General features: G+C 39.6%; 1 protein-coding gene across 2 annotated transcripts in view; it reads left to right on the top strand.

The window, feature by feature from the left end:
* The window catches only part of ITPR2 (inositol 1,4,5-trisphosphate receptor type 2), a 242,203-nt gene that overhangs the window by 85,175 nt on the left and 142,850 nt on the right, over positions 1 to 14,178 (top strand). For both annotated transcript variants that reach the window (XM_018083671.1, XM_029963962.1), the window contains exons 23-29: positions 1,315 to 1,447; positions 2,324 to 2,381; positions 3,896 to 4,061; positions 6,641 to 6,814; positions 11,421 to 11,510; positions 11,663 to 11,788; positions 13,039 to 13,161. In XM_018083671.1, the coding sequence (XP_017939160.1) occupies positions 1,315 to 1,447; positions 2,324 to 2,381; positions 3,896 to 4,061; positions 6,641 to 6,814; positions 11,421 to 11,510; positions 11,663 to 11,788; positions 13,039 to 13,161 (870 nt within the window). The remainder of the gene's footprint in view (positions 1 to 1,314; positions 1,448 to 2,323; positions 2,382 to 3,895; positions 4,062 to 6,640; positions 6,815 to 11,420; positions 11,511 to 11,662; positions 11,789 to 13,038; positions 13,162 to 14,178) is intronic.

Genomic DNA, 14,178 nt, shown 5'->3' with positions numbered 1-14,178 from the left:
AAACTTATGATGAAGGACAGTGTTATGAAGTAATCACCTAAATAATACCAGTCTTCTCTTTTGCTTCTCATTTTCATTTGCTTCTATGACTGAATTTTTCTCCTTACTGTCTTGCTCTACTGATTGATGCCCGGGAGGATGATTCCAGGACCTTGTCCTATGCATTCCCTGAGAGAATCACATTTTGTCTCATCCTTTCTTTTTCCACAGCACATTCAGTGCAAGAGCACCTAGGATTGGAGAGCGTTTAATCCTAATTTGTTACTTAACTTGTGGTTTGTTGGTTATGGATTTTAGTCACATGGTCAAATTACTGCGCATTAGCAAGTTTTCATATGCTGGGTAAATCACAGTAAATGTGCATATATATGACCCTAGTTCACAAGAAATACAAAATAATTCGATTTCCTTTAATATGCAATGAAGGAGGATTAATTTAAATCATGTTACCATTCATTATTACTCTTAAAGAATATTTTAGATTTATTGTATTATTGTACATAGCTAGTACAATGATGATTAAAGCAATTCTATTCTAAGAAATATTTCAGTTTATAATAATTTAATTCCCAATCTATCCTTCTATTGCTTTAAGCAAAGGCTTTTTTACTTATGAGTTTCCATTCTACCCTCAACCAGAATTATACAGATGGCCCGAGAGACTTAGTTGACTATGTGTGGACTTGGAAAATTCTTAGTTTTAAAAATCTTACTTGTACAATTACAGGGTAACTTAATCATGGAAAATAAACAAATCCTATTGCAGTGGGTCTGGGAAGTATGTTTGACTTTAGTTATAAACTAAAGAAACAGGTTGCCACCATTTGTCACCTTTCAGATGACCTGTCGCCTCAGCCTTGGTAAAGAAACATGTGCTTTCATCTCCACTATAAATTATAAAATGCGTTAAATGCTCTTAAAGCTGTTTGATTGTGTGCTTGCATTTCCTGTGGGCAGGGAGCATCCCTGTGGGATACACTGAAGTCAGTTGATGGGCAGTCAGTTCTCCAAGTGACTTAAATCAGTATTAGTGTTTCCAGCCTGGCTATTTGCCTCACTTTTACCATGTAAAAGTAGCACTTCCAGCTCTGAATTAGGATTTTTCCTGTATGACTTTCCATTTCCACAGCTGAGCAACAGAAGGGCAGCTGTCAGGCAACTGGGAGGATGACCCTTGAGCCTGTCTTTGCTCTCTGCCCCACTTCTTGTCTTCATGGGGCATTGGAAGTGCAGCTGAAATGTGAAATAACTGGTGTCAATATGGATTGACAGAAGAAAAGTCTTTTTTAAAACTTTTTTTTTTTCCCCGTGTAGTTTATTCTCAGTGTCAGACTGGACTATAGAATATCCTACATGCTGTCTATCTATAAGAGAGAGTTTGGGGAAAACAATGAAAACGCTGATTGCTCCACAACATCCCCACCTGACACACCAGGGACTGCCTCAGGTAAATGTTGCTGTTGTGTTACAGTATAAAATAATTCCATGTAGAATTAGACTGCAAAAAATGAGTTTAATGACACCAGAAAGACGCATGCTGCTTGAAGTGGAAAAGCTTGTGGAAAAAAGAAAATTTTAAGGAATTCCATGAAAATAAGATTTTTGCTGGCCTCTCCTCTTCTAACAGAAATGTCATTCCTTTTTCCCATTGTGACATTTTGTTCTCTTATTTGTGCTCTTCCCAAAACGCTGCAGAGTTACAAATGGAGTGGAGGGTAGATCAGGAAGAATGGTTGGGGTTGGAGGAGGACAGATTTAAGTGAGGTGAATGTGGTACAGGAATGCAAGTGACTTTTCAGGGAGCCTTCCCATGCTCATGGAAGTGCTGAAAAGGTCTGTGTGAACACCTGGAAGTAGGGGAGAATTGTTCTAATTGGAGGTGGGCACACATATAACACTGGGTAGTAAGTTATATTAAAGGTATTCTAAAGGAAAATGTCAGTGTGGTAAATGATTTGGTTTATGATAAATATTCTAAAATTCATGTATGTACTTTAGAGGGGTTGGCTTATCTAATAAAAAAGGTATAAGTGGCTCACTGCTGGCGGTTAGTACAGCTCTTAGCACCGTGTGGCTGTGGTTCATCTCTACAATTTGACCCTTCCTCAGTAACAGTAAACCAAAATTTAACTCTGCCCCATGTCCTGTTTCTTCCCTGCTACTCTTGCAGACAGCGAATTTTGCCTAGTTGAGGAACGACTAGTTAGACCTTTACTTCATACCATCTGCTTTAAAGAGGAATAGAGTTCCATTTGGAACAGATTAAACAGTGATCACTGGCTTTTTTTTCTTTTAATATTTATTTTGATTTTTTTCCCCCCAGCAATCGTTCCTGACATAGATGAAATTGCAGCTCAAGCTGAAACCATGTTTGCTGGCAGGTACATTCTCTGAAGCTCTACCTCTGTGTGTATATATCTGTTTTTTCGTGTTGGTATTTCTCATGGACAGCCTCTCTTTATTCTGTGCCTGTTTTCACACCCCTTTCTCTCCCTTTGGCTGTTTGTTATTGTATAACCTGTACATAGACAGAAAAGACCTGGATTTCAAACAAGAAAACAGCTCAGTTGGTCTGGATGGCTGTGGGATTGGAAGTGACCATCCTCTTAGTTGTAAGAGAGTTGGTAGAAAGTTTTTTGCCATGTTCCAAAAGGCTGCTGGGAAATGATGTACAGGAGTATGGGCTAAAACACAGTAATTATTTATCTTATAGTGCCTCACCCAGGTGCTCCTAAAGAAAACCTTTTTTTTCCTAGTATACCTTCTGACTATAGCCCCAAATTTCTTGATCAGTAGGTTACTGCTGACCCTCAGTTTTTCTCCTAGACGTGTAGTAATTGCACTTTCTGTTTGAACCTATTTAAAAAATTATGTCAACAATAATCTCTTTCCAATGGCTCCTCAAATTAGGAGTGGACCGCTTCCCTCTGGACCACCAGAGGCCTGTACATCCCAAGTTATGCTTGCAGAGTTTGGGAAGAGATTTCAGCTACACTGTGAACAGGGAAAAAAAAAAGCATGGAAAACACTCACACTGGAGAGTTATTACCATTATCACTATATTGGTTTAATTTTATGAGTATAATTATACCAGTAAAAATTAATTCCATTTAGACAAGGCCATAGACTTTAAAGTTTTTCTTGGAGCTAGGGAGAAGGATCTGCAATGTCGGCACTGTGATCTTACCTCTCTCAGTCTCTTATGCCTTCTCAGTCTTTACCAGCAGAAGCAATGCCTTCAAGTCCTCTCCCTGAACTCCCATAATGTAAAACAACACACAGCCTTTGGCATCTGCATCTTTAAAATGAACAGAGAGACCGAATGGTTTCTTGGAAACATTACTTCTGCTTTGATATGTTAAGTGTTAATCTGCTTTCTGCCGTTTCACTTTATGAATATGATTCCAGAAATATGATGCTTTTGGCAATTCTTGCTATTTTTGATCTTATTTTTTCTTAAATGAAATTTTAATAGCAGCTGAAAAAGGAAGGAGTGAAAAGAAAAGGGTCAAATTAATCTCTTGTGAAATGCAGTTTACTTCATTTAATTTGGATTGGGGATGAGCTTGGCACAACTTACCCAAAACATAAATTAACGTTTTTGCAATATGGATTTTAATCACAATATTTGACACATTTCACATATACTTCCTTGCATTCCATAGTGTCCATTCTGCTACAAGATTGCTGCAACAGCACATAACTGCAGGATTCAAGTCCTTATAAAATATGTTAAAGTGATATTTATAATTTCCTTCCTGCAGCTGATTTCATTTGATTTTAAGAGCTCTGTCAAATGACGGTTGCGTATGCAGGGATATTTATGTATAAGGCTTTAATTTTTTCTGATTTATTTTACTTTATTGGGTGCTTTCCTCCCTCATTTTTTTTGCAGAAAAGAGAAGAATGCAGTTCAGCTGGACGATGAAGGGGGCAGAACTTTCTTGCGGGTCCTCATTCACCTCATCATGCATGACTACCCTCCATTGCTCTCAGGTGCTCTGCACCTCCTATTTAAGCACTTCAGCCAGAGAGCAGAAGTTCTGCAAGCATTTAAACAGGTATGGATGGGCACAGTGTTATTCCAGGAAACTGGAATGCAGGGAGACTTTCCAAAGCTTTGCCACCTAAACTGCTGGTTGTTGCAAGATGGTGTAGTTTCCTTAGAGGTCCAGTATCAGCAGACTTCTTTGACTATATATGTGCTGGTGTATATTAGAGTTGTGCACCCAGAAATAGTTCTTTCTGGGCACCCAGAAATGGTTATTTCTGGCATTGCATCCACTAGGGAAAATGCGGGTCCATGGTGAGCATCTCACAGGATGTAGTGATCCCTCAGGGACAGAGTCAGTGCCTTGTGTGTGGCAAGCAGGGCACAGGTGTTGGCAGTAAGACTTTCCCATCCTCAGGGCTGCTTAGGCTGGGGATAAAGCTCTTTTGTTATCCATGTGGTGTTTCTAGCTTTAATTCAGGTGTCTTTGCACCGTGCTCTGCCATCTGATAGAGGTATGCCCAAATAACAGGAAGGCAGTAATAGAGCCGAGCCTGTTCCCAGCTTTTATTCTTCCCGTTTGATAACGGTGCATGTGCAGGCTCCATGTGTCAGGGGATTAGGATGGGCAGATCTGATGTCATGGGGCTGGGTGACAGAGACATCTCTGTTATGTAACCCTTCAGAACATATGTTGATAAGACCATCTGATGCTTATTTCAGGAGCTTGATAGCCTGTTGTCTCATCGTTATGTAAGATGTTCCTCTTGTTTAAAAGTAGATGAATGATACAGACCTGAAAAGCTTTTGTTGAATGTTTTTGTTGTGCAGCATAATGGCCTCCCACCCAATATTTAAAGTTAGGCCTTGCTAGTTAGTGGCAAGGTAAGCAAGGACTGAGTTGCTTAACATGTTTTTGTAAAGGAAAAGGCTAATTGAGAAATAAAAAAAAAAACCTTGCAGTGAACATGTCTGCAGATGAGCAGCATTCATAAATTCTGTAAAATAATAAGGTTTTGCCAAGCCAAGAGAGATGATGATGAAAACTTTGTTACACAATAGTGAATATCCGCCTGCATGTAATGCTGTGGGTTTTTTTAAAAAAAAATACCTATCAGTGTTCTTGTTTACCATGTGACCTTAATCTTTTACATAAGTACAATTTCTTAATAGTGATTATTGATTTACTGTAAAGATTCTTGTTAGTTTTTTTTTAATATTATCTTCATTAATAATCTTGGTGCAACAGAGAGTGTTCCAAAGAAAGAAAATGTGTAGGTCATGCTAAATCGAGAGCTGCAAATAACTCACAAAACCTAGATAACTTGAGCAGTACAAAAATAAAAGGTAAAAATGAGATTAATCTTAGAGGCAACCACTCAGATAGTGAGAAATCACATGAACTTGGAAGTCAGTTTGTCAGCTGTATTGAAATAAGTCTTTCTACTCTGACCTAACATGTTTTTTTTCAATATTTGATCATGGTGATGTAGGTGATCATTTAAGTTGCTGGCCATTCTAACTTTTCTTTGGATGCCCTGATTCCTTGTCCAGTCATCCTTTTTTGGTCTTTTTCTTCTGAAGTACTGTGCTGCAGGATTAGCTATTTCTAATAGTAGATGCTTTAATAGCATGTAACTGTTGTTTTAATGCTGTGAGGATCATAATCAGTGCCTCAGAGCTTGCTCTGAGCTTGTAAACTGCTTATGCTGAAAATGTTTTGCAGTGTATTAAAGAAGGTGAGAGAATGTTGTGAATGTTATAACTATCCTGTTTTGGGCAACTCCAGTCTCTGGCTCTGCTGAAGGTTTTGGGTGAATGGGGGCCAAAAGCCCGTGTGTGCCATGTTTCTATTTCATAGAGGAGGTTGCATAAAGTACCTGAAAAGAGAGGCTTAGAAAGGGAACTGTTGAGCAAATTACTGTGCTGGTTTAAAGGTAAACCAGCAGGGGAAATGAACTCAACTCAAAAGAGAGATTGTAAGTCAGAATAACAATTTAATAAAATAATACAATAAGTACGATTTTACAGACAAACAATTGGTTTTAACCCACAAAACCCAAATATATAACCCAGCACCCTGGGGCATGAACAGAGTGGTGTTCTTTGGGCCCCCTGAGTCCAAAGGAAAAGGAGGGGAAAAAACCTGTTGGTGAGAGTGCTGTTGCAGTCTGGTTGAAAAGTGGTGGTTGCAGTCTGGTTGAAAAGTGGTGGTTGCCGTCCAGTCGAGAGCAGTGGTCTGCAGTCTGGTTGGGAGCGGTGATCTGCAGTCTTTCTCTGGATCCCACGAGTGGTTAAAAAGGTCCCAAGACTCCAAGATTATATATCCTCCAGTTCAGGCAGGAATGCTCAGCACCTCCCTCAGGGTGGGGGGTTCCTTAATGGGTGTGAGAACAAGAGCAACTCCTATCTCGCAGGCCTCTTAGCACCTAGTTTATAGCCTGAGGAGTCAGGCTCTATGTGCAGATGGTGTAAATGGTTCATTGATAACAGTTTCTGGGAAATGGCATGGAAGGCTATAGAATACACAGTTTTGGGTTACACCCATCCAGTGATGAACTGGTCTCAGCTGTCCTAACTAGGACAATTACCCAGGCATAAATGCTGGTGCTGCTGCTGTAATAGCTTTCCAATTTTCTCTATTTCCAGGTTCAGTTGCTGGTGTCCAATCAAGATGTGGATAACTACAAGCAAATCAAGGCTGATCTTGATCAGCTCCGCCTGACTGTGGAAAAATCAGAATTGTGGGTTGAGAAGAGCAGCAATTATGAGAGTGGAGAGGTGGGCGACAATCAGACCAAAGGGGGAGAGGAGCCACTGGAGGTGAGTTTAAAGCCTTTGCTGTCAGAGTTGTTTCAATATTGATGGATAGTTGCATGAACAGCTGCAAAACTGTGGTCTGGTTAACCAAAGTAGCAAAGTGAGAATGTGCAGAATTCTGGCTGAGCTTTAGGAATAGGCAGAAAAGGAAATAAAACCTCTTTTATCAGTGTGTTCAGTATTTTTTCCTGCTGCTTTCAGTAACTGTGTTCTTATGTCCCAGAGCTGCCTTCCTTGCTGGATAAGGGAGCAAACTACAATGTGTGGCAACACTCCGTAACCAGGGAAGCAATTTAGGAATCACATGTTGGCAGATGGGTTGGTTTGCTGGAAGAAAGAAGGAGGAGAGTGTCCTGCACCTAAGGGAGATGAGAACAGTCATGTTTTCAAACATCACAAGTAATTCCACTCTTCACCAGACATAAGACTTGACCTAAGAATGTTGAGATTTTGTGGGTGAAGTAATGTTTTGGTTTCTTTAGCCCTTGTTATACCACACTCTCAGGATATACTGTGATTTGAGAGACTGTAGAACTTGATCTGGGACCATGAAGACCTGATTTTTTTTCTTAAAATTTCCTTGTTTTTTTTTTTTTAATTTTGTTTTTCAGTGAAAACTGAGGTCATAATGTAATCACTTACTCATGTAAGAGTAATACTTAACTCCAGTGTGAATCTTTAAGAAAACACAGAGTGTTGCAGGACTTGCTGTAATTGAGGTTTGTGGCATAACAGTAGATAGAGCAGGCTTTCCCACCAATATTTATTCCCGCTTTTCCGTTTTCATCAGAGGAAGTGGGGAGAGATGAACAACTGTGATTTCTGGCAGAGCACTTTCCTTTTTCTCTTCCATGGTAGAATCTTCTCTGGTGTCAAGAAAAATAGATAAGGAAGACACTAGGGGAAGCTTAGTAGGAAGCCAAGTGGAGATTATGCAGCATTGTGGAGGCCACACGTTGAGGAAAAGGTGGAGCCACTAAGAAGAGATGTTTGTAGATATCTGTGACTACACTTGGCCTTTTAGATGGGAAAGCAGATTTTTGTTGGCTTCATGTGGGGAAAAATCCAACACTTCAAGAAAGACTAACAATTTCTAGTGACAGTGTACGTCTTACTCTTTCTCTGATCTAACTTAGCTGAATTTAGTGGTGTCAGAACTAGGAAGGAATCTGGGCTTTATGAGCTTAAGTATGTAGGATTTCCTACTTTCTTTCCTTGAGCATAGCTCTAACAGGAAAAGAAATCTTCCTTATGTATTTAATGAATGGAAAAGGTAATGGGGAAACAGGATGCAGAATTGCAGCAGGATTACAAGGTTATTTAGCTATAATACATTCTAAAAGTGTAATAAGATCCTCTTTATTCCTATGGATGGTCTTGATAGCAGAGAGACTCCAGGAAGAGGGATTGTTTCAAGCAATGTGCTTGAAACAGAGGCATTTCTCAATGGGATATTTTCAGTGTTTTTTCCCCAGGAGGCATCCCTGGGTCTGTGTGGATTAGCAGTGCTCCAGTAGATGCACAATAATATCTCTGTCAGATCAGAGAGATTATTGTATCAGAACAGTAATACGTAATCTGCTGGTTAAATCATCTGGTGGTAATTCCCTGAGAGCTGTGCCAGATTACAATAGCTCAGAATCTTGTCCCTTATTTTTTTTTCCCCTGTTAAACTATTCTTTAATAGTCAGCAAATGATTTTACCTTGCAAAAAAAAATATGTTAGATAGTCATTATTCTCTTTGAGATCTTAAACCAGATGTTAGAGGTGACATGCTACTCATAATCTACGTGTGAAGCAGGTGGCTTGGCTTCAAGCAGATAAAAATCCCATGAGATCCATGCTTTCTTGAACTGGATGCTGGGTATTCAGCACTGAGCTGGATGAACCCCATGGTCTTTAGGGAATGTGCTTCATTTCCCTGTGCTTAATTTTTCCCAAGCAACATTAAATCGCACACAAGGGCTTAAATGACATTCCATTAATGTTAAACATAAGTTTCTATCCTCACCAAAGCGCATTGGTAGATGTACATGACAGTTTTAAAATATAAATATTTTTTTGCCTTTGGGCTTCTGAGTCTTTCTGGGTAACTGTTTCCACCTTTCTGTCATAACCTGTAGTACTATTTTATTTTTTTTTTGGAAGTCATATGACTCCAGAAATGGGATTTGTAGCAAAAAGGCCTTGTTCTTCCAAAAGTATCCAGATTCTCCCCAGGAAAAATGGCAAATCTTGCATCCATGCCGGACTGTCTTGATAGAAACTGGAGAGCAGAGTTCTAGGAAAGAGTGCTTGGAGTTAGGTCAGACATAAATTGGACACTGTATTAGATTAGGAAGAAATGCTGAAATTGGTCTCACGTAACTGAGCCTTGTTTGAGAAGGGCAAAGCAGATAAAGCATGTTCACTTGATTCTCTCTAAGGGTGGGATAAGGGTGTTCCGAGTCTGTATGGACACCATGGACTATGGAAAGTGTGATCTTTATTGTCCTGTCCCTGGAGGATGAATTGGTGGTGTGGCACCAGAAACATAGCTCTGAGGAGGAGAAATAGGCTCAGTGAAAGTGCTTTTGGGTGAAGCTGGAATGCAGTGCAGTGGCATTTGTGGGGCTTCTCATCTTCACCCTTCACTGAGGAAGTTCAAGTAAATACAGTAAATAAGTAAATACAGCCTGTGGAGGGCAAAGCTCTGCCCTGGGCACACTGACAAGTGCCTTGCACTGCTACCCTGCTGAGGTGAGGGAGACTATTTCAGTGGCAGGGAACTGCTTAAGCTGAAAGCTGCAATCTGGGCTTCCACTGGGAACTAGAAAGAAAGGATCCTAAGGCTGACACAGAGTGATATCCCAGGAATTCTGTGAATAGAGGAAGCAGTCTTTTTCAGAAAATACCATTTCCTAAAGGTAGAGTACTCAGGTGAGAACATTTCTCAGTGAGATCCCTATGCCTCCCTGTCCGCTATGGAAAAGTGTGACAGAGGATGTCTATCATGGGGCATAATGAGTGCCTTTGGTGTCCCAGTGGTGTGATTCTCTTGATAACTACATCCCTGGCATACTCTTACAGGTTCAATAAACAGATTTTTATTTTGTTAAGAGAAAGGATGGATTCAGCAGTTTGATGCTGATCACCACTTCCAGATAAGACATATAGTTCACATGGATTATAAAACTGCTTTGATTGAGGAAGAATGCTGATAAAACTAACAGGTAAATTAATCTTGGTTAACCTGCAGTCCCACAATGGAGGAGGGTGGTTAATTATAGCAAAAAGCCTGAAATATCTTGCATAGTATTGATTCAAAGAGCTAGAGAGATAGCAGCCTGCATACTAACAAACCTAAACAAATAAAATCCACTCTTGCAGCATAGATCAACATGACCACGCTAAACAGTGGTGCTGACACTGTTATAAACAACCCCCATGGCCAAGTGGTGCAGCTGTTCTTACCTCACTGCAAATTTGGGCCAGATGGGATTTATAAAACTCCCCAACTTCACCATCAGCTAAGAAAGTTCAGAGAGGTTTCAAGACATACAAACATTCAGCTTGGCGTGCACGTGTGTGTTTTGGGAGATTTCTCTAAAACAGTAGGAAGTTTGAGGACACAATGAAACTCAGAAGTGCACCTGTTTCTTCTTTTTTTTCATGCCATTCCACTGGTTTACATCCTTCTGGTTATACTTTCAAGCAGTCTCAAGATTTGCTGCAGTTTTTCTTCATGCTTAATAATTTCAGCATCCAAAGGCCAGTCTTTCAGATTTTTGTGTTTGTAGCTAAGAAAGGCTTACCATAGCTGACAGCAGGAAAAAAAAACCCAACACTGCCAGTATTCTTATTTGTGTAGATGTTGTTCCGTGTTTTGATTTGAGACATGAATGGAAAGGTGTGTGGGTGTTGGCAGATACTTGCTGACTTGATTTCTCTTATTTATCATACCCAACTGGGGCTTTCTAAGAGCCAAGGCCCAGAGCATACGGCATCATGACTTGATGTTGCAGCTTAACATATGGTTCCTATTTGTTTTTAAATCCTTTCCTGCATCATCCAGAGACTAAGGACAGAAACATCCTCTTCGTGGGAGGAACATCTCTAATTTCCACATGCTACTTGTTCCTGTACTGTTGAGAACTCCACTCTACTTATCTCAACTGCAGAGGTCGTCTTAAGCTCTTTCTCCAGACTTTTTAATGCTTGCATACACAGATTTTGTAATCTTTCCAGATGTACTACAGATTTTTGGAACATGTGGTCAGTGCTAGAATACACTTATGGTCCATATTCTCACAGTATTTTAATTCCTTGGGATGTCTAGTCTGATTTAGGGACATATTCTAGTTTAGGATGATCAGAAGCATGAAATCATAAGAGTAATTGCCTCAAATTGCATTGGAAATTTGAAACAAAGGGAAGACTTGAATGTGAATCTTTTCATTCACTGGACCAGTGGATAAAGAATAAACAAATATTTTTCTTTATTATCTGTGTTATATCAATTCCTTTTGAGCTGCTGTAATAGTTCTTCACTGACTGTTACTAAACAAAATTAGTTCATATTGAGGAAATTGCAGTAAATCTCCTCTTGTCGTGTGCTCTTTATTACAGGAGTCAAACATTTTGAGCCCAATCCAGGATGGGACCAAAAAACCCCAGATAGACAGCATTAAAAGCAATAACTACAATATTGTTAAAGAGGTTGGTACACCCTCCAAGAAACTTGCTTGACATACTTGTTTGATAAGTAATTTAGTAATTGTTTTGAAAGAAAGTATTTTTGTTTGGGTTTGTGTGACATGGCTGGTGCTTTGCTTGCTCTCATGCTTATTTATTTGTTTGTTTGTTTGTAGATTTTGATTCGACTCAGCAAACTGTGTGTTCAGAATAAAAAAGGTCGGAACCAACAGCAGCGATTGCTGAAAAATATGGGTGCCCACTTGGTGGTCTTGGACCTTCTGCAGATCCCCTATGAAAAGGTTATTCTCATAACTTTAGTGGTAAAGAACATGAGCTCAATAAAAGAAAACCTCAAGAGGCTCAAGAGTCAATGTGAATACCTTTTAAAATTGAATTTGGTCAAATGTGGTAGAAACACGAAATGATGATTTCCTACCTTAAGAATAATGGGTTTGGGCTCAGTTTAAGTATGGCTACCTGCACAGAATAGGTATTATTGAAAACTTAATATTTACTGCCTCGGGTGCCTGGATGTCACAGTGCTGTCATTCCTATAATAGGCAAACCTTCTATCTGTAGTCACTGCACAGTGAGAAGTATTGGTTTAACACAGCTCCTGCCAGGGAATCTAAATCCCACTCTTGGGTACTGATGTGAGTGCTATTGTAGATACATTAGGTGGACCAAAAGCTTTCAAGGATCAAATCTGAAATAACTTCTTTGTTTCTGTGGTGGACATCTCTAACCTAGTTCCACTTACAATTTTTTTTTTTAACCAAGAGAATGTGATTTTGTACTGATTTAGTGGCATGGAGCATACAAATGAATGATCTACGTAGCCTTTTAAAGAGCAGATCTTTTCTAGATCTTACAGGAAGCACTGAGAGAAGATAAAACCTTTACTGGCCTACATTTTCCTGAGTGCTACCCACTGATGTTATGATGCAGACACTGGGTTCAGGTGTCATCAGCAAAATAGTACTTGTCCATAGAGGTGGTTCATCAAATCATAATTAGAATACTATATGAGAGGAATATGAAATGGGGATATAAAATAGACATATATTTGTGTGGGAGTACCGTGTATGAGCATATGTATCTGTGTAGATGTGCACACACATGCACACATACATCTGCTTCTATATGTAGCTATATAAAAGCCAAACCTTTGCCAAAGCTTAAAATTATTGTGGGCTAGAGAGCTTTTTTTGTTTTGGTTTGGCTTGGTTTGGTTTGGTTTTTTTTTTTAAATTAAACCAATTTGCACTTTTTTTTTTAAACTAGGAAATTATAACCAGGCATTAGGAAATCTTACTTGGAGTTTTGTGCTCCTACCTGTGACTTCCTATGATCAAGTTGATTCAGAGTAAGGTACAGCCTCTAATGGCCTCTGGAGGGAACTAGATCAATTGCTTTTGCCAGAGGGAGAATTCCTGCCCCATAGAGGCTCAGGAGAATTGGCTTGTTCCTGGCTGAATTGACCTTGTGTGGTTTTAATAAGTATCTTTAGGTGTGCCCATCTGATTTTGTTTGTCTTTTCTTCCTGCAGAGCGATGAAAAGATGAATGAAGTTATGAATCTAGCCCACACTTTTCTTCAGAATTTCTGTCGAGGAAATCCTCAGAATCAAGTTCTCCTCCACAAAAATCTCAACTTGTTCTTAACTCCAGGGGTAAGTATTTAATTTTAAGCAGAATATTATAACTGGAAGTAAATTTGGCCTTGGTGAAAAATTCCAGTGCTAAATAAATAATTTCATTAAGTTACGTTCTCTCTCTTCTCTCTCCTTTCCCTGTTCTCTCTCTTCTCCCCCTTATTGTTGCTCTTTATGTAATTGTTTTTAATGTTCACATTTTACAAGTGGAAAACAACATTACTTGTGGGCTTTACTGGAAGTATCTATGAACATGTCACATCATCACATGGTGTTTAGCTTGAGTCTGATGCTGTGACTACGCTGTCATGAAGCTTGTGTGACAGCAGAATCAGACCCATTCATTTTTGCTGATGGTGCCCCCATTTGAATCAACTAATCTAAAATTCAATCTTTTATTAAATCACTGTCTTTACAATACACCTTTCTGTCACAATCCCTTTGTATATATACGTATGTGTGTTTGCAGATACATTCATATAGGATGGCTCTTGCTCTGTGGCAAATCTGCTGAGCAAAGCATGCTGTTATTAGATAAGAGTTGTGAGTATAAAGATTGTAGATCCTGGCCTGTGTACCTTAGGAAGCATTTGTTCTGTTATTTTTTATTTATGCTCTTTTGTGGAATTAGTGAATGGCACTGAGCTGGCCCCAGTGGGGACCAGTGCCCAGATTCCATCATGTCTGACACAGACACTTCACTCAGGTGCCAAGTAGGGATCTTGCTTGCACTTGCATCTTTGTTCTTTTGAAGTTGATTTCCTGATCATCCTGGTCATCATCACAGTTGTGGTGCTTTTGTCCACATTATGGAACAAACTTGGTGTGGATTCCTTTCAGATGACACTGAAGAGACAGATTCTCTAGGAGCACACCTGACTCTCATGAGCCTTTAGTCCAAGGGATCAAACCAGAGCAAGTTTGAAGGAAAAACCCCAAGAATGTTGTGCAAGTTTCAAGCTGGCTTCCCGCCAAGTCCCCCAAAACTCGACAACAAGGACCCGCCTCCCAGAGAGGGAAAAGAAAAAAAAAACC

The sequence above is a fragment of the Manacus vitellinus genome, unplaced genomic scaffold (genome assembly GCF_001715985.3).
Source record: "Manacus vitellinus isolate BGI_N305 unplaced genomic scaffold, ASM171598v3 scaffold_66_pilon, whole genome shotgun sequence".
NCBI classification, from domain to species: domain Eukaryota; kingdom Metazoa; phylum Chordata; class Aves; order Passeriformes; family Pipridae; genus Manacus; species Manacus vitellinus.
This window is presented reverse-complemented; position numbering and strand designations above follow the sequence as displayed.